This window comes from Channa argus, chromosome 19 (assembly GCF_033026475.1).
Source record: "Channa argus isolate prfri chromosome 19, Channa argus male v1.0, whole genome shotgun sequence".
Lineage (NCBI taxonomy): Eukaryota > Metazoa > Chordata > Actinopteri > Anabantiformes > Channidae > Channa > Channa argus.
Genome location: NC_090215.1, coordinates 21,041,103 through 21,063,215, shown reverse-complemented (window position 1 = coordinate 21,063,215; position 22,113 = coordinate 21,041,103). Strand labels below are relative to the sequence as shown.

General features: G+C 44.5%; 1 protein-coding gene across 2 annotated transcripts; it reads left to right on the top strand.

Moving 5' to 3' along the window:
- The first annotated feature begins 3,007 nt into the window (after positions 1-3,007).
- inhbaa (inhibin subunit beta Aa) lies at positions 3,008-20,520 on the top strand. Of its 2 annotated transcripts, XM_067485600.1 has the most exons (3): positions 3,008-3,621; positions 3,987-4,773; positions 17,003-20,520. In XM_067485600.1, the coding sequence occupies exons 2-3, from the start codon at positions 4,227-4,229 to the stop codon at positions 17,821-17,823; spliced, it is 1,368 nt and encodes a 455-aa protein (XP_067341701.1). In that variant the 5' UTR covers positions 3,008-3,621; positions 3,987-4,226; the 3' UTR covers positions 17,824-20,520. The 2 variants fall into 2 exon arrangements, with proteins under 2 accessions (XP_067341701.1, XP_067341700.1); XM_067485599.1 differs by having other exon boundaries at positions 3,008-4,773.
- Positions 20,521-22,113: the final 1,593 nt, after the last annotated feature.

The following is a 22,113-nucleotide window of genomic DNA, read 5'->3' as shown; positions in this document are numbered from 1 at the left end:
TTAACCTGCACAGTCAGATTTTCCCCTTAAATGTTGCTTAAGGTAGAAAAACAAATCAAGTTTTCTGACAGTGCCATATAAATGAATTATCTCACAAAGCACTGAAATAATACTTCTCCTGATGGTTGTTTGGATTTGGATTTTATAAGAGTTGCGCAAATGTTCTCCAGGTTTGATCTCTTCACCCCTGACATGGAAGTTTCCCATTAAGTAGCTTAAAATTTAAGACAAAAAGCATGTGTGTCATGTTTGTGATGTTTCCACTGAGTCAAATATTCCACGACAGGTTTTTACGGCTGCATCCTCTCGACATTTTCTACAACATTTTTGCTGGTGCATCATTTGAGACACATTTCTTAAGTTCAGGGATTAAGAATGCGGCCTGTTCTTCATCACACAGACACTCACTCAGGTGTGTCCATGGTTGCTGGTCCATTTACTGCTTTAGAAAACACGATGACATAATGAGGGACTGGCAGGTTTGAACCAAACTCCTTATTGCACCTTTCCAGCTGTTGAAAGTGTTGTGGAGGCATTTTTTTGGCCCCGGAGGCGACTTAAAAACACAAAGTGCATCAGTGCTGCTGCCGGCGTTACGACAGCTTCATGACTCACCAGTTGTGAGTTATTTAAAGAAAGCACCGGTGCAGACACGTTCATTTCCATAGGACACGCTGCAACGCCTTTATAAGGCAACTCAGGTAATGGTGACCTCACACAGACATGAGCTGGAGAGATTAATAAAGCCTGGAGATGAGCAGACAACTGACGAGTCACACAAACAAACACACACACACACTTCCCCCACAGTGATGATGTCACAACAGCAGAGGGTGAATCCCAGACGTCTGATTAAAGCAGGAAGCTTCAGTGTGTAACGCTACGTCTTCTCTGCTTCCTCTACACTCAGATCAACGAACCACATGGTGGGAGGAAAGGGGGTGAGAGACAGCATGACATAATTGGAAGGAGGGAGGAGGGAGGATGACTTGCAAACTAAACCAGCATCTAAACTGGATCTAGCAGTGATATTACAGCTTCACAGGGTCCTTAAAACCCCTCAAGACCACATTAGAGCCCCTTAATATCCCGAAGCCTTACAGACAGCATCATACTCCAATTAAACCATTTGATTACAGTGTGTAGAACCACTAGAAACATTTCTTAGAACTAATTACATGATCTAAATTAACACACAGAAACCTCATTAGTTCTAAGTAAACTGGAATATACAGAACGATGTAAAACCACAGACGATCCTCCAGGTAAGAGAACTGCCTCTGGGTATTAGAAACCCATTAGAAAGTTCTTGGAACTCCCTTAAAATAGTAGATATAAACCACTTAGACTCTTCTTGGTTTCTTTTCTAAGTAGAACCATGTACTGTAGCAACCCCTGAGACACCCCCATAACCTACTTCAGTAAGAAACCATTACCATTTTCTTAAAAATCATTAAAACCCCTAAAATCCCAAGTGGGACACACAAGCATTGTAGAACTCAAATTTTTAGGACCTTAAATCCCTTTAATGTGGTTCTGTGTTTCATGTTGCTCTGGCCACCACCTCTAGAGCCCATTTAAATCCAATACTTTATAAATTTAGCAACAAGCCCTTTAGGGACCCTAGAGAACTTTACTGGGTTTTTTGGAGCACTCTGTACCACCCAAAGAATTCATGTAAAACCCCTTAAAGCTTTGGAGGACTGATTTATGATTCCTTTGGGACCCCATTACTAATGGGAACTTTGCCACCGTTCAGTTAGGAACATTGTAGAAACTCCTCAGGAATCTTTACAGAATCCAGGAGGCCAAACTTATTAACCTAATCCCTTCTCTGGTGACTTAATCCCTTATGTACACCCTTAAGAATGAAGCATGTGTAGCAATGCTGCTGGTGGAAGTTCTTACTTTGTCCTGAGGGTTAATTCTCAGTAAGACCAACCACAATGACAGACCCCGCCTGTGTGTATCACGAAGGAAAAAGTGGGCTGATTGGAAATGAAGTAAGAAGCAGTTGTGAGTGTGAGATGACAAATTTCATGTTTCTCAAACACATGTTCTGCACATTTGCAGGTGAAGTAAATGGACATAATGGAAGAAAAGGAATGAGGACCACCTGTTGTCAGATGGGTTATGTAATCAGGGTGTTTAGATACGGTGGAAAGCTCTGAAAAAGAGTTTATTACCTCTGCATTTTCATGTGGTAAAACACTGAAAGAAATGTTTGACGCACTGTCATAACGAGGAGACGGATGCTGTTTGCAAAGTCAAACCTGAATTTCTCCACCAACAAACCATCGGCTTAATTAGCTACAGCTCTTTAATGAACATTACAAGTGACATTTTTATCCCAGCAGAGCTAATAACTGTATTACAAGTACCTGATTATACCTGATTACAAGTCAAGCAGCGACAAATACCTCCAAGACTGAGTTGTGGGCTTGCAGCCAGCTCAGTCTGTCACATCATCAGGATTGTAGAAAGCTGCTGAGTTTTACTGATATGGACAAAACCATGTCTTTGTGGAAAGACCCAGGCTTTGGTTTTTCCACCAACGCGAAACTGCTGCTAGTTCTGGGCTGGTTCTAGTGAGAACTTTTTAAGAACCAGTTGGATTTCCTCCAAACTAAAGAGCCACCAGAGTGCCACGTCATTGTGTCATTGTGATCTGCTCACGCCCCCACTTTTCAAGCAGCACCAAGCACCACACAACAATGGTGAACTACAGCCTCTTCTCCACCAACCACTGCCCCTTCAAATCCACAAAAGTCAAGCTTCATTCGCACATTTGCACATTGGCATTTTTAAATATGGTGGCCAAAGAGCTTCTGTTGGTCTTGTTGGTGACAATAAACCTGTACCCAGTTTCTGATATAAATGGTTCTTGGATCAAGACCAGCAAAGAGTTTGCGTGGCTCTCCTGCTCTAAAATTAGGTTCTGGCTCTAAACTAGGCTTCAAACGGACTCAGTGGCAAAAGGGTACTGGTGGTCCACCTTTCTTGAACAGACAAAGGGTGTCAATCCTTCCTTAGAGAGAGTCGGGTAAGGACAGAGAATGAAGATTGTGGGGAGCTCGAGGAATCACCCTGCGAGACGACACAGTCATGGACCAGGCTGAACAATGAGCAGACTAAACAGATCCAGACTGTCAGACAGACCGAGTGACTGATCCAGTCAGACAGATGGACAGGAGAGTCACAGGTGAAATCCAAGTCATCCAAGAATTTCCCCCATGGTACGTAAGACACGAGGAAGGGCGGGAGGGAAAGAGGAATCCCAGCTTCACCCCATTAGGAGCCCAGAGGAGGGAGGGGAGGAATAAAGAAAAAGAGAGAGAAAAGAGAGGGAGGGAGGAGGCAGGGAGAAGGTAAAGTTGGAAGTGCATGAGTCACAGAGAGGGGAGGAGACTGGAGCGGAGGAGAGAGAGAGAGAGAGGGATGGAGGAAGGGAGGGAGGTATAATTATGGTAGGAGGCTGCCAGGGCGAGAGAGAGAAGAGAGAAGCAGAGGGAGGGAAAGAAAGACGAGAGAGAAGAGAGCGAGAGTCCAGCCCACTCCGGTAAAACCATTCAACTGGTGAGCGAGGGAACACATTCAACTGACAGAGAGAGAGGAAAAGAGGTAAAGAGAGAGAGGAACTCCCTTCGCCTGGGATAACTTAGTCAAACTGCCTCTGACACACTCTGTGAACACACACTCTGCAGCCGCTTCACCCCGGGAACCAGGATCCTCCTGCACGCCACAGTTTTTCCTTCTCTGCTTTTTCATTACCCATTCATCACATCTGAGAGTTGTTTCTTCTTCTTCTTCTCCTGGTTTTGTTCTTTTTTCTTTTTCTTTCTTGTGACGCCTCCACATTTTCCAGCCATCTGTCCCTGACAAAAAAGATAAGGATTACTCATTTTCTCTCTCGGCGTTGTTTTTTTTCCTTTTTTGTCCTCCTCTCTCTTGTTTCTTTACAGCTTTTTTTCCCTCCGTTTTCACAGGTGGACTGTGAGCTGAGCTGAACTTTGCAGCTCGCAAACTTCTGTGAAGAGAGAAGGAAGACAAATACAGAAAGACAGAGAGAAAGCAGACGAACACTTTTCTGTCTTCACCCAGGACTCCGTTTTTAGACTGTAGGGAACACTTTGAGTCACATCTCGACTTTTCTTCAGCTTTTTCGACTCCGTTTGGTCAGCATCTCCCAGTCTAGGCCAGCAGCCAATCAGGGGACTCCTGTCATCATGTCTTTCCTACCCCTGCTCAGCTGGACCATCCTGGTCCTAGTCCAGAGCTGCGGGTCCACCTCAGGCACCGCGTCCAAGCCTCCTCCTCGCTCGCTGACCGTCCACCCTCACCACCAGCTGCTGCCGGACGTTGCCTCCAGCTCCACCTGCCCCTCCTGCGCCCTCGCCAGGATGCGGAGGAATGAAGGGGGCACAGCAGAGGACGACATGCTGGGGCACGAGGAGGAGACGGCTCAGCAGGATGTGGTGGAGGCGGTGAAGAGGCACATCCTCAACATGCTGCACCTCCAGGAACGGCCCAACATCACCCGACCGGTGCCACGGGCCGCGCTCCTCAACGCCCTGCGCAAGCTCCACGTGGGGCGAGTGGCTGAGGACGGCAGCGTGCAGATCGAGGGGGAGGAGGAGGTGCGAGGGCGGGGAGGCCGGGGAGGAGGAGGAGCAGGAGGAGGAAGGGGAGGAGCAGCAACTGCGGCGGCAGCTCATGCGGGAGAAAGCGGCGACGCACAGGAGACAACAGAGATTATCACCTTCGCTGAGGCTGGTGAGTCCACGCTGAGAGTGTGTGTCTGTGTGTGAGCATCATCGTGCTGTTCAGTATCAGAGTGTGGAGGCAAAACCTGTGTGTGTGTGTGTGTGTGTGTGTGTGTGACCAAACAGCTGCAGTTTGTCAGTAAACGTGTAAATCTGCATTGTAATGTGTTAGTGGCATCAGAGAGGGTGGAACAGTGAGTTGTGTGTATGTATGTGTGTGTGTGTGTGTGTGTGTGTGTCTGTGTGTGTTTGCTTAATTCCGCCTTTGTACTCACTGAGTGACAGAAACACACACACACACACACATACGCACACACACACTAACCTCTGTAATGACCTCCTGCTGTTTTCAAAGAATGCCTCATTATGTACTTACAGTCAGAGGGGATTCGTGTGTCGCCGCCTCTGTGTGTGTGTGTGTGTGTGTGTGTGTGTTTTCTCAGAGCAGTAACAGCCCGGCAGCACTTCACTAACAGACGGTAGCAACACAGAGCGAGTCAGAGCAGCACAGAAGGGGGTGGGGGGGGTAAAACTCGGCTCATATCATGATCTACAGGAAAGTGTGGTGCTTTGCTCAGCGACACTTTGGCAGCCTGACGCACAGTGTTAACAGCAGCCTTTAACCCCCCAACGCGTCCGACTCGGCCTCTTGTCACGCTCGCGCTCTGAACACCTTTAAAACCAGGTCACTGCAGGGTCACACGCTCTCCATCCCTGCTGGTCTATGTTGGACTGATTGGTTTTCTGGTTTCTCTTCTATAAAAATCTGCACCAACTTGACACAAGCAGCCACTTCATGTCTTGTAATTTAAGGGACAGTCCTGTGGTGACACTTTTCCTGTTGATGCGTCCAAAGCTCTTTCACCATCAGTGGTCGAGTGTTTCCACTGCTCTAAATTCCCGGTGTTCTTTTGCAGACATCCATTATTTTTGCAACAGAAACAATGAGACATTTGATTGATATAGTGGATTAATCTTTCCTCTGTGGTTGACATTAGTGTTGCACGTCACATGTAAAACCAACTGTAGCCTCAGTCATTTGAAGCCCTGCAGATGAATACAGCAAGGCTGTAAAAAAACTCTTTCTGAGGGCTCTCACCTGTCAGTCAGGCAGTGTGGGCGGGACTGTGACGTCGCCCTCTTCCTCTGGATTGTATGTTGTTTGAGCTTCTGTAGGCGAGAGTCTGGAACAGCAGATGGAAAAGATTTTTATGAAGTGGATGTGTGCAGACGGGCTGAGAGGAGCAGCTTTATTTAAAGGAAAACACAGAATTCATTTATAGAGTTCCCCTCTGTGTCCGAAATAGCCAATTACATCTCCACACGTGTCTTCAGTTGGATGTCCAATTATGTCCAATCTGAGCTCTGGCTGAAGTCCAGCAGCAGCACAACTTATTCTCTGCTTTGGCACCATGTGAGAACTTAAAGGGCTTAAAGAGTTTAAAATGTTTTCTTGTCTGTCTTCAAACAACAGTCAGATGTCCACATGGACACTGAAACTGGTTTTCCTGGCTTTAATCAGTCCTCCTGTTTACCCTGTCCAAAAGACACTAACTTTGTAAGTGATGGGGGACACAGTCTGTGCAAAAATGTATTTATCTGAGGTGTCAACCTTATAACTTACTCAGACTAAGTGTGTAACCTCTAAAGTTGCAACGTTTTTAGTATTAAAGTCCCTCATTTTGTTGCTATTCATTCACTGCAGCTCGAAATGGAAACACAGAGAACTTGACACTAAAAAAACTTTTAACTTTGTGAGATTCCACCTGATGTAACTAATTCTGACTGCTGAAGCTTCGCAGAACAAAGACTGATGATGTGGCCTCTGTTTCTTCCAGTGAAAACCCTTTAGGGAACTTTGTGACCCGGAGGACTGATCATAGCCGTCAGACCAGGTCCAGTCCTCACCTGGGTACCTGGCTGTTGTTTTAAGACAGACTTGAAAATGTGTCAACCCGTGGTTTATGTCCGATGACTGGGTCTGTTAATGGAAGGGGTCATTTTAGAAAAGGGTTAAACTTCTTCGTCTGTTTCTGCGTGACTCCGGTTTTGATGTGTGAGGGTTAAAACAGCAGTTGAGCTTCACAGAAACCTGTTTAGCTGTTGTGCCCATCCATGCACACTGACCTGTGGCTCCATAACGTCACAAAAATCATAATAACTCCAGTGTGTGAGAATACTTTGCACCCAGCCTGTCCTGCGCTTTGTTAGGAATAAGTGATGCATTTAGGGACCTCGGTAATTATTTTGGGCGACGGAGATGGCGAGTATAGAAGTGGAGGGATGACAGGATTCTTGGCGGAGATGGGAGTGTCAACCTCTGTTTAGCAGCTCCAACACAATATCTATCTGTCCGCTGCTTCCGTCCATCCACCGGCCCGTTCCGTTTAAATTCCTCCCCTCTGTCCCTGTTTATCCCCCCTCCACACACACACACACACAGAAGACAATTAGGCTAATTGAACTTAATTGAACACATCATTAGCGACATTCCACAATCCACTTTCATCTCTCTGCTGTGCTCTCTAACCTCCGGCTCCCCTTCCCTGCTCTGGTAGACAGAATAAAACCGGTCATTGTTGGATCTATTCTGGTGGTCGGGGCTGTCTGGGGATTCAAACTAGCAACCCTGTGATGAGGGAGCCCGCTTCACTGACTTTCAATAACTGGGAGGAAACAGCAGCTGATAAAGACAAAACGGTCCATTTGATATGAAAATAAACCACAATTAGCAAATTTTTTCTCTTCTGGCTCTTTTGATCTTTTTTTTCTCATCTTTTTCTTGGCATTAACTCACATTTTCTGCTGCTTTTTTCCTCCATCTTTTCCCTTCTTGTACACTGTGTGTGTGTGTGTCTGTGTGTGTGTTTGTGTGGAGGGTGTTTACAGTGGTGTCCGTGCAGTCGTAACGCTGCTGGTTTGAATCCCCGGCGGCTCGTTTCAGTCGTCGTTGTCCCACCACATCGTTTGGCTCTGCTTTGATGTGTGACCGGCCGCAGAAGATGCTCTGTGTCTGGGGAGATGAATCACTCGATAGTAAACAACTACAGATTGTGTCCAGACCCGCCATGCATTCACACACACACACACACACACACACACACACACACTGAGGAGAATCCAAGATGCTATAGATCCACAGCGCAAAGAAGTTGTTTATTCAAACAATGATAAATCTTATTTCTACATTGTCCTAAAGCTTCGCTGTGCTCACAACCATGAACACAAACTCTACTTTAATCTTTCTCTGCCTCACAATCTCTCTCCTGCTGCCACAAACGCTCACCACAGCACTAAATGTGGATTAATTCTGCGCTGAAACATATGCACTGCCCTGTTTGTGTGGAACTCAGAGCTACAGACACAGTAGGGACGTCAGTGACAGACTTTCAAAATAAATGTACTGTTATGGATAATAACTGCTAACATTAGGAGAGAATCCTTCTGTTTCTAACACACACATGTGGAATCAGATACTGATTTAATGTTAATAAACTGTTAAATATAATGCAATACTGAAGCCAGGAACAGGGGCCTGACAGGTCAGGGGCCCATTGGCCAGAGCCTCTGAAATGTTTCTTGTTTGGAAAAGCTCAGTTAAAGGACACAAAACAACTCTGAAATGGTGAACAATGAACAAAAAATTTGCAAAAGTGGCAAAAAAACAACCAAAACAGAGGCAAAAATGTCCCAAAACAAACGTGAACCACAAATAGACTCAGTACAAGCAAATCCAAAAGGGTGGAGGGCTTTTCCTCTGTCTCAGCTGTGCCCAGCTGCCCATTTTCTAATAATCCATCCACGGGTTCAGCCTACACAATTACTGCATTAAAGCTGCAGTACATAACTTTTTATTGCAATATGCTCATGACTAATATCTGAAGTGCTGTTTACAACCTAATGGAGCAAAGGGAAAAGTAGAAGAGTGTAGCAGAGCAGCGAGGTGGGGGAGGGCTGGGTTAAGTTTCATGCTGTTGATTTAAGCAGATCACACTCGATTTCACTGTGTCTGTATATGATGAAGGGCGTGAAGTTAAAATGAATCGTGCCGTCGTCTGCAGTACGATGAAAAATGGTCAGAGTGACACAGAGTTTCCACTCTTTCTGTCGGGGACCTGCTGTGTCATCCCTCTGGGGGCAAATCAGGGAGCACAGGGAGGCAGCGAACGGTGGCCTCCCTAAATACAGGCGAGTTCAAACGCAGAAGGAGGGAGGAGGGGGTGGGGGGAGAATCTGTGGGAAAGCAACAGAGAGAAGTGAAACATCTGAAGCTCTGTGTCTGTCCCTGAATGACTCCCTCAAATCACACAGGGACATCGTGGTCACGTTTTTCTACTGCTTCCTCATTAAAACGCAAGCTTCTCCATCCAGGCCCAGTATCAAACTGGTTATACTGGGAAGCTCCCAGTGTGTGTGTGTGGCTAATTGTTAGGTGCTGCTACATTAACAGGAAGTTGTTACATTAACAGACTTTTCCTGCAGAGATAAAGATATGAAAGATGAAGTGGGTTTAGCTGGTTTCATGTGCCTCCACTCAGCTTCTCCCACACGTCTCAAACTTTTCTTTTAATTCTAGTGTCCCACAGGTGTGGTCACACGAAGCTGCTCCAGGCGATGCATCAATACTCGCACTTTCTTCTCAAAGTCACGACTCAGTCAAATCTGAACACGGAGACGTAGGATGGTGAAGTTTTCCTCAGTGTCACTGTGACCCACTGAGGGTTCACAGCAACACAAGCAATTCAGAGAGATTCTGAAGCTTTTTAATGCTTTCACTTTGACTTCATGAGCAAAGAGCACAGCAGCAAGCTGCATGCAGGTTTACGATCCCCCAAAGCATTATGGGAATTGCAATAGAAATACCAGATTATCATTACCCCACCTCCGCCACAAAAACCCAAAATAAAAGAACAAGAATAAAAAGAACTACAGACCCACCAATAGTAAGACATGTTGTGTTTGTTCATAAAGAAATTGGCAAATTGTCAGACCACAATTGTCACAGGTTGGACGTCTTTGTCCCATTGTGTGGACGAACACACAGAGGTTCGTGCAGGAACTAGCTGTCTTTGACTTGTCTGTGAAGCCCGAGCAGAACTTTGGTCCCAAGTCTCTTTGGTGTTTTGCTACTTAGGGACGGGGACATTTGACTGTCAGATTGGACGGTTGTCTGCTCTCTCATTATAAATAAACTGGCCTGGGAACACAGACAGACACACAGAACCACGAGCTGGCACTGGCAACTTCAATTTAGCTCAAGACTTTAGTGTCCCGAGAGAGAGATCTGGTTCTGTGGACGAGGTCTGGAAATGAGAATCAGGCCGTGGCATCACTTTGTTAGAATAATGAAAACACAAAAGCAAGTGATGAGAACATGACAGATGACTGCAGGAGACAAACAGTGCAGGGAAGAGCAGCCGAAGACCGTTTCCCACACTCGCCCGTCTTCATGTATGAAGCTGTGTTCGGGGGCAGTTTCACTACTGGAACCATTTTACAGTCCACTTTTATTCCAAAGCACGTGACGGCACAAATTAACAACTGACACAAACTCCAGTGGTTTGCTTGTTTTCCTCCACTTTCACTTCATTCCTTTTGACTTTATTGTCCCTCCAAGTCCAAGGGAAAGTTGCCTCGTAGCAGCAATAAAAATACCACAGAAAATACCCAGTCCATAAAGTCCATTAGCTACTGCTAAAGATATTAAAGGGCACAAGTCACCAACTCCCAGACTGCTTGTAGCCGTGGGACTGGGACATCAGACGCAAGAATGTGTCACTGAGGACAACCCTTCAGTTCTCCAGTCCTTTAAATGTCTGCGTCAACAAATGACAAAGAAAAAAGTCTTCACCTCAGTATGAAGCACCAGAGGAGAATGTGTGTGTGCTGTGGTTTTTAATTGTCTTCTTATTGACTCAGTGCTCAGGTTGTCTCTGTCCGTCCCTTGCTGGTTGCATCCCTGTCAGACTACATGTGACAAATGACTCTCTCCATTGTTCATATTTTTTTTTATAGTGCCAAAAGTAGTAAAATGTATTTTGTCGTTGGCCAGTGACAAATAATCATTTATCATATTTGACGACTCAAGCAGATGCTTGGATTTGAAAAGATTCTGGGCTTTGTACTTGGAAAATCGATTAAAACAATTATTGGAGTGGTTGGTGTTTAATTTTCTTTGGATGGATGGAGAAAAGCAGTAGATCATCAGGGAGAAATGCTCTGAGCTGTGTTTGCTGTGGCTTTTCCACCGAGGGTGTAAACCATGTGAACGTGACATGCTCCTCTTTCCATGTCTGTCTCTCCACTTTGATCCTCCCAAATCTAAAAGCCTGACTGAAAGACTAAAACTTGTGTCTCGTTGTGTTGCGAGGAGACTCTCACTCTCCTCCAGCTGACGATGAGCGAGTTTGGCATTCAGGACATTCCTCTCGTCAGGCGGAGAGGCTGCTTTAAAGCTTCCTCTCCACTTTTGTTTACCGGCTCTTTCACAGTGTTACACAGATTTGGTTTCACATCTAGAGCTGACTCACATATGGTGCCAATAAGGCCGAGCAGGGCGTCGTCGACACAGGATCTGGAGCAGATTTCTGTCCCACGCAGCCTGACAGTCCACACTGAGGGCTCCTTGCGCCCAGCCAAACCTAGACCTTAATCCATTAATGCTCTCACGGTTTGCATCATCACCTAAAGACATTCCCGTGAGGAGTTTAGATGCGTCACGTGACAACTGGTCGAGTTTATTAAACCATTTTTTTTTTTTAATCAAGTCAAGTTTTTCATTCATTGATTTTCGCAGGTTAACTGGGAGCAGTGAAAACATGTGAAAAGCTCTAAAAGGCCAGTACACGACTCACGTTTTTGCTTGTTTGGCCGTCTCTCGCAGCCCTATAAATAGAAAATGCCATAGTTGTTTCACTCTACGAATCCACAGGAAATATGAGAGAATTCAGACCCTTTCAAATGAAGTGTTACCGCAAAGTGCATCAAATTAAACCCAGAAATACGCCTTAAATTCCTCTTGAAGCAGCATTAGAACGTGTGTGGGGATCATTCCAGCTCTAATCATGAAACATTTTAGTCACAGCAGGAATCGACACCCAGCAGGTGTAGTGCTCCACACTATATAACCTTCAGCTGATGAACATGAAAGTCGATTCCTCAACATTGTTGGGAATCAATCCTGAGATAGTCAACAACTCACCACAGATACAGTTTTCTATTTAAAAGGCTCAGGAATTTCTGAAAACAGTAGTTTTTAACCTGGGAAACATGAGGAATTGATGCTTTTGTATTATTAGCTGCTATTTGTAGAAGTGGAACAATCCACAAAGAAACTAATAAATGAATAAAGTGTGAAATGTGAATATATTACGGACAAGACATGAGACAACCTGACAACGTCAGCACATCTGAGAAATTCTGGGACAAAGTGAGAATAAAACTTTGACACTTTCCCCAAAGTTTGCTCTGCATATTCACTCTCTCCAGAGGATGATTCCAAATGTGTCCCGACTGCTTCTACAAAGCTCCCACTATCCAGCTAACACTATCCAGTCCAAACCAATTTAATGGTCTTTAAAAAAACCACTAACAACAAGAGCTTTCAACAAGGCAAACTTTACAAAAGTCCTCAAATGTTCTTTAGCAGACATTCATGTTCCCCACAGGACGGCTGTCTAAAGCTGCCACAGTTCCTCGTGGTGTGTGGACTTTGCTAGACAGAGGGAGCATTTCCATCAAAGATCCCTTTAATGTAAACTGGACAGACGCAGAGGAGATAGAGTGCTAGATTAACGGTCCCATAACGCTGATCTGTCAGATACAACTACTGTACCCACACATCCGTCCTTCTTCCTGTAAACCTCTCCCTCCCTCACCCCACCTTCTGATCCATTTGTCCCGCGTTGTCCCACTACACACAGTATCTTTTTTCCCTTTTGGAGTGTGGGAATGTGAGGAAACGTGGAGAAGCAGCTGTGCAAACTGTGAATCCCAACAGAAGTTTCTTTGCTCTTCTTCCTCTTTGTCGTCCTCTCTTTTCTTCTCAGGCTCTTTGAACATTTGTTGCAGCAGCACATAACTAAAGGACAAAGTCAAACAAACTCGACAGCAGCAGGTTGCAGAACAAGAAAACCTTGTGGTCACTGTGAAACATAAAAGGTTCAGTTTAATGCTTAGCCATTGGGTGTTTGCCTCCACCTGCTATTTTGTTTTAAGTAGGTGCAGCAGCCCCACGTGCCAAAGGGCTGATGGAGCTACGATCTGACTCTGACTGTGTGATTACTAATAAATGCCATCATGCAGGATTCTCAACTAATTCCAGGGAACTCTGGCATGTGGATGGGAGGAAGCAGAGGTCGAACCTCCCACCCTGTAAACAGCCGTTGGTATGAAGTGTCACAGTTTCAGTTATGATTCTACAGTAGGTCACAGGACAAGAATAAATCACGAAGGAGGCAGGGAAGAATTACTCCCTGCTGTTGTTTTCCCGTTAATGATTAAAGTTAAAGTCAGGTGACAGTCAGGCGTCAGGTCACTGCAGGCATTGAATCGGCCGGAGGAAAAAGTTTTTAGACAGAAAATAGCAGTTGAGGTATTTACTGACCATGGTATAAGTAGATGCAGATGCATCCACACACTCACAAACCCTAAGACTCATTTCACGCTGTGCAGCGACACACCACTCACGCTGCTGAAGATAAGGTCAGGAAGAAACCAAACACACACACAACCAGCTCAAGGACACACACGGTGGGGCTCATCCGTTGAAGGAGAGATTAGGAGAGACAATGGAGAACAGAGGACTTGTGTATGTGTGGTCTCAGTAAACACAGAGAACAGAGGGCAGAGGGTGTGTCCACCTAGTCAACAGCCACGTCCCTGTTCAGATGGCTCCTCCTCCTCCTCCTCCTCACTCCAGGTCGCTTTAAATCTTTAAAGGCGATCACCTGAATCCACCGTTGAACTGATTTTGACCAGGTGCATTGTGGGATCTTCAGGTCTATTTCAGCGCAAATCAAAGACGTTTATGAAGAGAAACTTTGTCTTTTCATGTTTACTCTCATCTCTTCCTCCTGCTCCATGTTGCCTGAACTTTCTGCTTCTTCTTCCTTCTCACATATTCATAGTTTTTCATCAGTGTTGTCTGAGCTGTGGGATTTTGTCCAGCATCCAGAGAAGTATCATTTTGCTGTCTTATGTCTTTGCACTGCTGCTAAAATATTTGTATTAGCGTTTCACCTTCTGACGGCTTTGACGCTCTCAGGAAATATCGGCCAGACTTTGAGTTGCTGGTGTCCATGTGCTGCTGCAGAAAGAGTCAGGCTGCTGATGGCAAAACAGTCATTTCTCAAGTGTGTGTGTGTGTTTGTGTGTGTGTGTGTGTGTGTGCAGGGGGATTAGAGAGGATTTAATAAGATTTATCATAAACCAACAGTCCTTTTAACAACATACCAAACAGTGTTTGTGTCCCATGCTGGCAGGACGTCTTGTTTGGTTTGCTGAGCTGCTCAGAGGGACGCCGTCTGATAAATCAAATCAAAGTCATAATACTGATGCTGGAGGTGGGGGGTGATGGGGCTCAAATGTCACTTCCTGATTGTCAGTGTGAACAGCTGAAGCATAAACAGGGTGTTTGATGTCCAAGCTAGTTATCTGATGATCTAAACACTTTGTGACAGCCTGACCAGGGTTACTGGTGGGTTTTAATCAGTTGTGGAAACTGATGTAAAGTAACAAGGAAACACTGTGTCTCTGCACAGCGTCTCCTCCCTCACCGCTGGCCTGTCCAAACATAGACACTGGATGACAAACTGTATGTGTGTGTGTGTGTGTGTGTGTGTGTGTGCCCATGAAACACACACACACACAGAAGACGAGGGCCAGAATCAGGCTTTATGAGTTGTTGTGACATCAGTGTGTAGAGATCAGTCTTGTGTAAATGGAGGGGGATTAGACCCGGAGAGAGGGATGAGCTGTGAGGAGAAGACTTGCAGAGGTCGGACTGACTCCAGGAAACAGAAACTTCTCGTCTCACATGCTCTGCACAGGTTTTTACATGTTTTAACACACAAACTAAACGTCACAGCAGCATCACTATTTTTGCAGCCATTGGACTCACTTCACTTCTCTGGAAAATGTACTAGCACTCGGTCTGTTGGTTCCAGGGAAGACAAGAATCCCCCAGCACAAAATATTTTAGACAGTGTTCTTCCAACTTTCTGCCAACAAACTCCGGTTTCAGAGAGAAAGTCCATTTTCCTTTACACACTGATGTGCAGGCTGAAATCTGACCTTCAGTGAGTGACTGCACTTTAAATCTGATGTTAGCATGAAAGTTTTCTCTGTTTCCTACTGTTAACTAATTCCTTGTGCAGAGTCTCAGCTCAACTCTCTGCAGCCCACTGGATCCTACTGAAGCAGCCTGACGCATGTAGGGTTTCTAAGCAGTGGTTTTTCAGCATCGGATGAATCCACATTTACCCTGTAGTGAGGCTGTGTTGATGGTGATGACACCCTTTAAACGATGGAGCACACATCCAGAGAAGGACATGAGAAATAATCTATTACCAGAAACGTCGTCTATAATTAGGAGCATGATCAGCGTCAAACGAACAGATTGATCTCTTACACTGCTGAGGAGATCAGTGTGTGTGTGTGTGTGTGTGTGTGTGTGTGTGTTTTAAACAAAGACTTGTTCTTCGTCCTCCAGCAGCAGCAGCCTGAATCAGCTTCACACACACTATTCTGAGAAACAATGAATGAACAGGGCTTTTATTTTTCAATCTTTCTGAAGTGATGATGATGTAAGTGAGATAATCGCCTCCGAATTGTCGGTTAAACGGCGTTAATGGACTCTCCAAAGTGCTACCGCCCACACACACACAAGCCACCCATTCGCACCGTTTAACAGAGCATCACTGCTGCTGACATTCATAAACTCCAAAATCGTGACGTGGTTTTCTGTATGGACGCCCACGAGCGAGAGACGAGAGAGAGAGAGAGAGAGGAAAAGGTGAATGTTATGTAATGGTGGATGGTAATTGACTGTCCTTTAACTAGTGATTAGCTCGCTGTCTGGCCTGCAGGTTTCCAGGAAGCGTAATAACATCTTGTCCAATCAAAGACAAAAAAGAGGAAAGAGCTAATTGACCGATCAGATCCAGATGAGGGAACCTGGCTGCAGACAAAGATGGCGGACTACCAACGTCCACGGGGCGCAGTTGAGATTAGAAGGAAGTTGTTAATCCCAGCAGAATACAAACCCATAGACAGTTGTAGAAAAATTTGAACTTCCGTGGAGCATGTGGTTGTCACAGTCTGGTCTACAGAATAAATCAGCCTCACTCTGAGCGTTTGAATATTCACGTGTCAGCACTGACCGCTGATGGCCTGTACAGGGATCAGTCAGGGTTTCGCAACTCTGGCTTTTGTTTTGACCCAGTGAAAGTGAATTTATGTTGTGGCATCAGATCCATCAGACATATGGAAAATCCACTTTTTGTACTTAAATGCTAGAAAAAAAATATAAATGAAAGATAAACAAATGTCTTAAACTCCTGAAACTAGCTTACTAGAGAGTGATGGAGAGGGTTCTGAGTGTGTTAGCTGCCTGGCAGGCGTAATGCAGGGCCCACTAATCGAAACCTCAAGTTTACCTTTCAACGTCAAACTTTTTACTTAGTTTTCTAAACAGCCACAGCTTATCTCCAGCAGACATGCATTTTTCAAACCTTACCACTATTCACTGGGAAGTCTACAGATCAGAAAAGTTTTCAGTTTCTAAGTGGTTCCTTCAGTTTTTCAGAGGCACTGCTATAAATTCTGGGCTTCAGTAATGACAACGCAGCTCCTGGTGGGAACCATTAGCTGGTTTAAACGCTGCCTGACTCCAAAACCTCCGACCACGGCTGCTGAGTCAGCAGGAAGAGTCCAATCAGCAGCCTGTGTGTGTGTGTGTGTGTGTGTGTGTGTGTGTGTGTGTGTGTGTGTGTGTGTGTGTGTGTGTGTGTGATGCGAAGTGTGTGCTGAGTGTGTAGCTCAGATGTGGCTCATACATCCACAAGATAATCCACACACAAATGCACACACACAGGAGAAATCACCTGCCAGGAAACTGAAACATCAGAATTGTTGCCATGGTTACTCACTAAGTTTTGAATTGAAACGTTGACCTAAACTGACTGATATAATGATGAATTAGACATTGTCCTGAGCCTCTGTTTCTGTCTCTGCTTCAGGGGAGTCTCAAGGTGTGGTGAACTTCGTCCTCTCTAAAGAAGGAGGAGACCTCTCTCTGGTGGAGCAGGCCAATGTCTGGCTCTTTCTCCGTTTGGCCAAAACCAACCGCAGCCGAGCCAAAGTCACCATCCGGCTCTTCCAGCAACGCCACCTTCCCAGTGGACACACGTCTCCGCCGCAGGACGACATCCCCCTGGCGGAGAAGACTGTGGACACGCGTCGCAGTGGCTGGCACACGTTTCCGGTGTCGGCTGCGGTGCAGATGCTGCTGGAGAGCAGTGAGAGCATGACGCTGAGCCTCAGGGTGTCCTGTCCGCTCTGCGCTGATGCCGGGGCCACGCTCGTCCTCGTCTCTGGCAGCTCGGACGCGTCGCAGCGCTCAAACCAACGGGAACAGTCCCACCGGCCCTTCCTCATGGCCGTAGTTCGCCAAGGGGATGGCATTGACTCAAGGCGGCGCAGGAAGCGTGGGCTGGAATGTGACGGGAAAGTCCGCGTGTGCTGCAAACGGCAGTTCTACGTCAACTTCAAAGACATCGGCTGGAACGACTGGATAATTGCGCCACCTGGTTACCATGCCAACTACTGCGAGGGCGAGTGCCCCTCCCACGTGGCAAGCATCGCCGGGTCCACGTTGTCTTTTCACTCTACTGTCATCAGCCACTACCGCATGAGGGGCTACAGCCCTTTCCAGAACCTGCGGTCGTGCTGCGTGCCCACTCGGCTACGAGCTATGTCCATGCTCTACTACAACGAGGAGCAGAAGATCATCAAGAAGGACATCCAGAACATGATCGTGGAGGAATGCGGCTGCTCATAAACCTGAACCAGATCAGTCCAGGACCAGCTGGACTGGAGACTCTCAGCAAAGAGAGAGAGGGAGAGAGTGAGAGACAGAGCGAGGACATGGACGGAGAAATGAAGTCATCCCTTTGACCTACTGCGCTTCACCCTTCACCTCTGTCACTCTCTGGGATAAAACTCCTCTCCGGACTCGTCCAGCAGAACTCAAGAGAAAGTCTTTATGGCACTTTCAGAAAAAAGAAAAGAAAAAAGAAAAAAAACCGAATATCTAATATATTTTTGTTACAAACGGAGGGAGTGATTATTTATGTGGCTGAGACGTTCAAGCACCACTCGACCAGTCAGATCTTGGAGAGACGAGGTGCCTGAAAAACTACGAACACAACGATCTCAAAACTATGCAACTTGCTCACGTATTACAATCCTATTGTACTTTACTTTGTTTACTTTTTCAAAACATAAGAGGAAAAACGAAGACGACTCTTTTGTATTATTATTATTATTATTATTTTGGAAGTATACATTTGTGACGTGTGTGTGTGTTTGTGTCCTTGTCCATTCCAGTGTGTGTGTGTGTGTGTGTGTGTGTGTGTGTGTGTGTGTGGAGAGATACTTGAAAGAAAAAATTAGCCCGGCTGCTGGAACCAAACACTTCTTTATGTTACCATGGTTACCATGTTAATGTTATAATTATTATTGTCCATAAGTATATTAATAATATTATTGTGTTGTTGTTAATACTATTTTATTTGGCTGAATTTGTGATATTATGTCAGTTGTTTTTTTTTTTTTAAAGAAACGTTACAAACGTTTTATGTTTTGCACTATAGCAGCACTCAGAGTCCAGATTAGCTCAGATTAGCGTTTGAAGAGAGGACGGACTGGAGCTTCCTGTTCAGGGTGGGGACTCCAGGTGTGAAAGCTCACAGGTGTGGTCCCCATGGAAAGCTGGGTGTATCTGTCCTTAGTCGCTCTGGGTTCAGACTCAAAGTTTCTGAATGTTTCAAATCCTAAAGTCTGGGTTTACCACTCGCTGCCAGAAAAGTAAGTGTCCATTATGGCTCACGCCAACACACTCTAAATGTTCTCATGTTGACTATCTGAATATAAAGTATTAGCGGTGACAATGACGCCATGATGGGGGGGAAAAGCGAAGCACCAAGACCTTACAAAGAACGTCTCTAAACTCCGCTGTTGAGAACGACTTGTGAAGTGGTATATTGTGATGTAAAATGTAATTTCAACACAAACGTCTAAATGCTGTCTCGAAGCCCCAAACTGCTGAAAATAAAGCTGATTTTAGCAGAACAAGTGAATCCTTCATTTGTCTGTTTTTGTAGACAGTAAAAAATTAGGAATGGAGTTTATAAAATGACTATGAAATACCCACAATGTTAACGTTTCACACAGTTAAAATGCAAATTGTTCCTATTGCCATAAAAGTATAAATGTCTACTGTAGCTACAGCTCTACTCACCATCTTTATGTTTGAAAATCCCCACTAAAATCCAGAAAATAATATGCAGTGGAATTTCATTTTCACAGGGACGTTGTGGGTTTTTCCTGTTCACAATTTTCTGGCAGCTAGTGGCCATCAGAGGAACTGCAGGTCCACACAGTCCTGAATAGATAAAAACATTTTGGGGAAATGCTCTAGTTTAAATGAGACATGAAACCTTTTTGTCTCCATCAAGCAACATTTGTACCCAATTGTAAAGAAGCTTGTAGAACACTACAGCATGGTACTGACCCAGAGCCTGCTGGTTTCCTCCACCATAGATCCGGAAGTCCCTGTCTGTCCAGTCAGATGCTGTCAGGACTTTTGGTGAAAAGGAGTAAAAAAGCACTTAGATGAAAAAAAAATGGCTCCTGATCAAATTTAGAATTGACATCTTGGGTGGGTTTGACTGATCGAGACACAGAAACACAACAACTGCCCTGAATGACTGTGTGGTGGTGGCCATCTTTGTTTTAAGCTCGCTTACAGTGACAGCCAGTGTGGCTTATCTTCACAACAAAGCAAAAAAGCACAAAAACATCTTACAGAGCTAGAAGGAACCAGTTAAACTGTGGCCATTTCGTTGGTGTGTTAGCATTAGCAAACTAAAGCAGGCTGCTGATTGCTTCAGATCTTTAAGGAGCTGCAGTTAACCTTTCATCATTGATCTGCTGATTATTTTCTTAACTAATGATGGTTTGTCACAAAATTCTTAAAATTAAATAATCACCTCCATGGTTTAGCCCAATACAAAAACAGTTTATCTGGATTTAACAGAGCATTAACAGAGAACATTGCACAGATAAAATACGTCCAGATGTCCCAGTAAAGAACAAGGATTTCTGATGATCCCGTTGACTTTCACTGAAGAAAGGCTGAAGGATTTTGTTCTGAAGAAAGTTTCCAGTGTCCAGTTTTAGTCTGACTTAGACACCAAAGAGCTGAGTTTCTGCATTTGTTTGAGTTAATAACCTGATTTACGTCCATTTAATGGAAAAGGAAACATACAGAAATGTCACTGTGGTCTGTGGTTCTCTCAAGTTTTAGATGATTGCTTTTTTTGTATTTATGCTTCACTGTTTTTGTATCGGATAGTTTTTGACTTTTATGGAACAAAACAATTTCAGTTTTCTATCAAATTATGATGTTTCTTTTGTTTCTGGCACAAGAATTTCCCATGATGCTTTACTCTAACAGTAAATTCTAACATTAAGACACAGTCCACCGATGGTTTTGGCTTTCAAATCAGACCTGGTTATTTCCAAGGGTTTATGTGTTGGAGGTGTTTTTTATCAGTATTGTCAACTTGTTCACCGAATGTTTTTTGAGTATTTGTTCCCTTTTGAGGAGGTCACGTTTTAATTTTTTTGGTTTCTAAGGAAGTGGAGCCTCTGGACTCTTTGGGACAAAATCATTGTCCTTCCCATTTGTACAAAATATCAGTGCAGAGCAACAACCTTGAAAAAAGAAGCAAAAACGTTCTAAAAAGCTGAATAAAAGAAGTGTTAGTATTTGTTCCAATTTTGTTCTTTTTATCACGATGAAAAATACTGACACTGAATGAAGTGGACAAAGAATAAAAAGTCTATTTTTTATTCTGTATATATGGAAATAAAGATTCCAGTAAGTTGCATTGCTTTGTTGTACAAATCAAATGTGCTTGTGGCATTTTTCTAATCTAATTTATTTTACAGTATTTTTTGTTTTCTGCTTCACCATTAAAGTTTAAAGGATGTACACAGAGAAAACCTGTCCTGGTTCTTTTCCATTTCAGAAGAGAAACATCTCATTTTCTTCAGTGTGATCCATATTGCTTTGTCCATGAATTTATTTTAAATTGTCTGAAAATAAAAAGCCTAAATTGACATTTTCAGATGTTTTGTTGGGTTTAATACTTGAGATTACAATCACTCAATTCTCAGATTTAAAAACCTGCAAACTTGGCATTATGGCTTAAAGATAGTTTTAAGTACATCGTATACATTGTGGTTACATGTGGTTGTAAAACTTCATTTTCTCCTTATCTAAATACAAAAATAAATTGTTGAGCCACAACTTGTTACCACCCTACAACAGGTTATAAAGCTGCACACAGATTTCCAGCTCTGGGTCACGTCGACATTCATAACCACTTAAACACGCATCCTACTGTACTTATGTGATGGCTAAAACTGATGCCGTGCTTTCTCAGCTTCAGAGGACGAGTGCTCAGGGTCGAGGACGAGGCCACTGGAGCCGCTCCAGTCAGCGAGGAGGAGACGCAGCAGGAATTTCCTCACACCGAGGAAAAAAATGCAGGCTCTATTAAAACTGGGATCCGCGAGGGAGGGGCTCAAAAGGTCGACTGAAGCCCAGCAGCCTCCCTCGTCTGCCCTGTTCAAGTTTAAAGCTGCTAAAAGCGTCTTGTATGGGCTGCTGACATGAAGAGCCAGGTTCAAAGGATGAATCATCATTTTTGAGTTAAGCCGTTTATTATACAATTGTGTATTATGGAAACTACATCAAACACGGTTCACAATGCCGTCTTTAATCTTCATTGATTCCTTATTTGCAATTAAATGTAAACTAATTTTTCACATTTAAAATCATCCATCCATTCATTTTCTCCTGACGTCCGACTTCACAGTCACATTCTCCATTTCCACCTGAGGTCCCCCCGGTCTGTTCTGGGTCAGGGTGGACCCACTATTCTACCACTATTCAAACATCCTACAAATCCTCAAATGGAAGTTGCTCGACCCACCTTAACTGCCTTTGCTCTGGGCTCTTTCCGAATGTCCGAACTCTGCACCCTTGACTCTAAGGCCA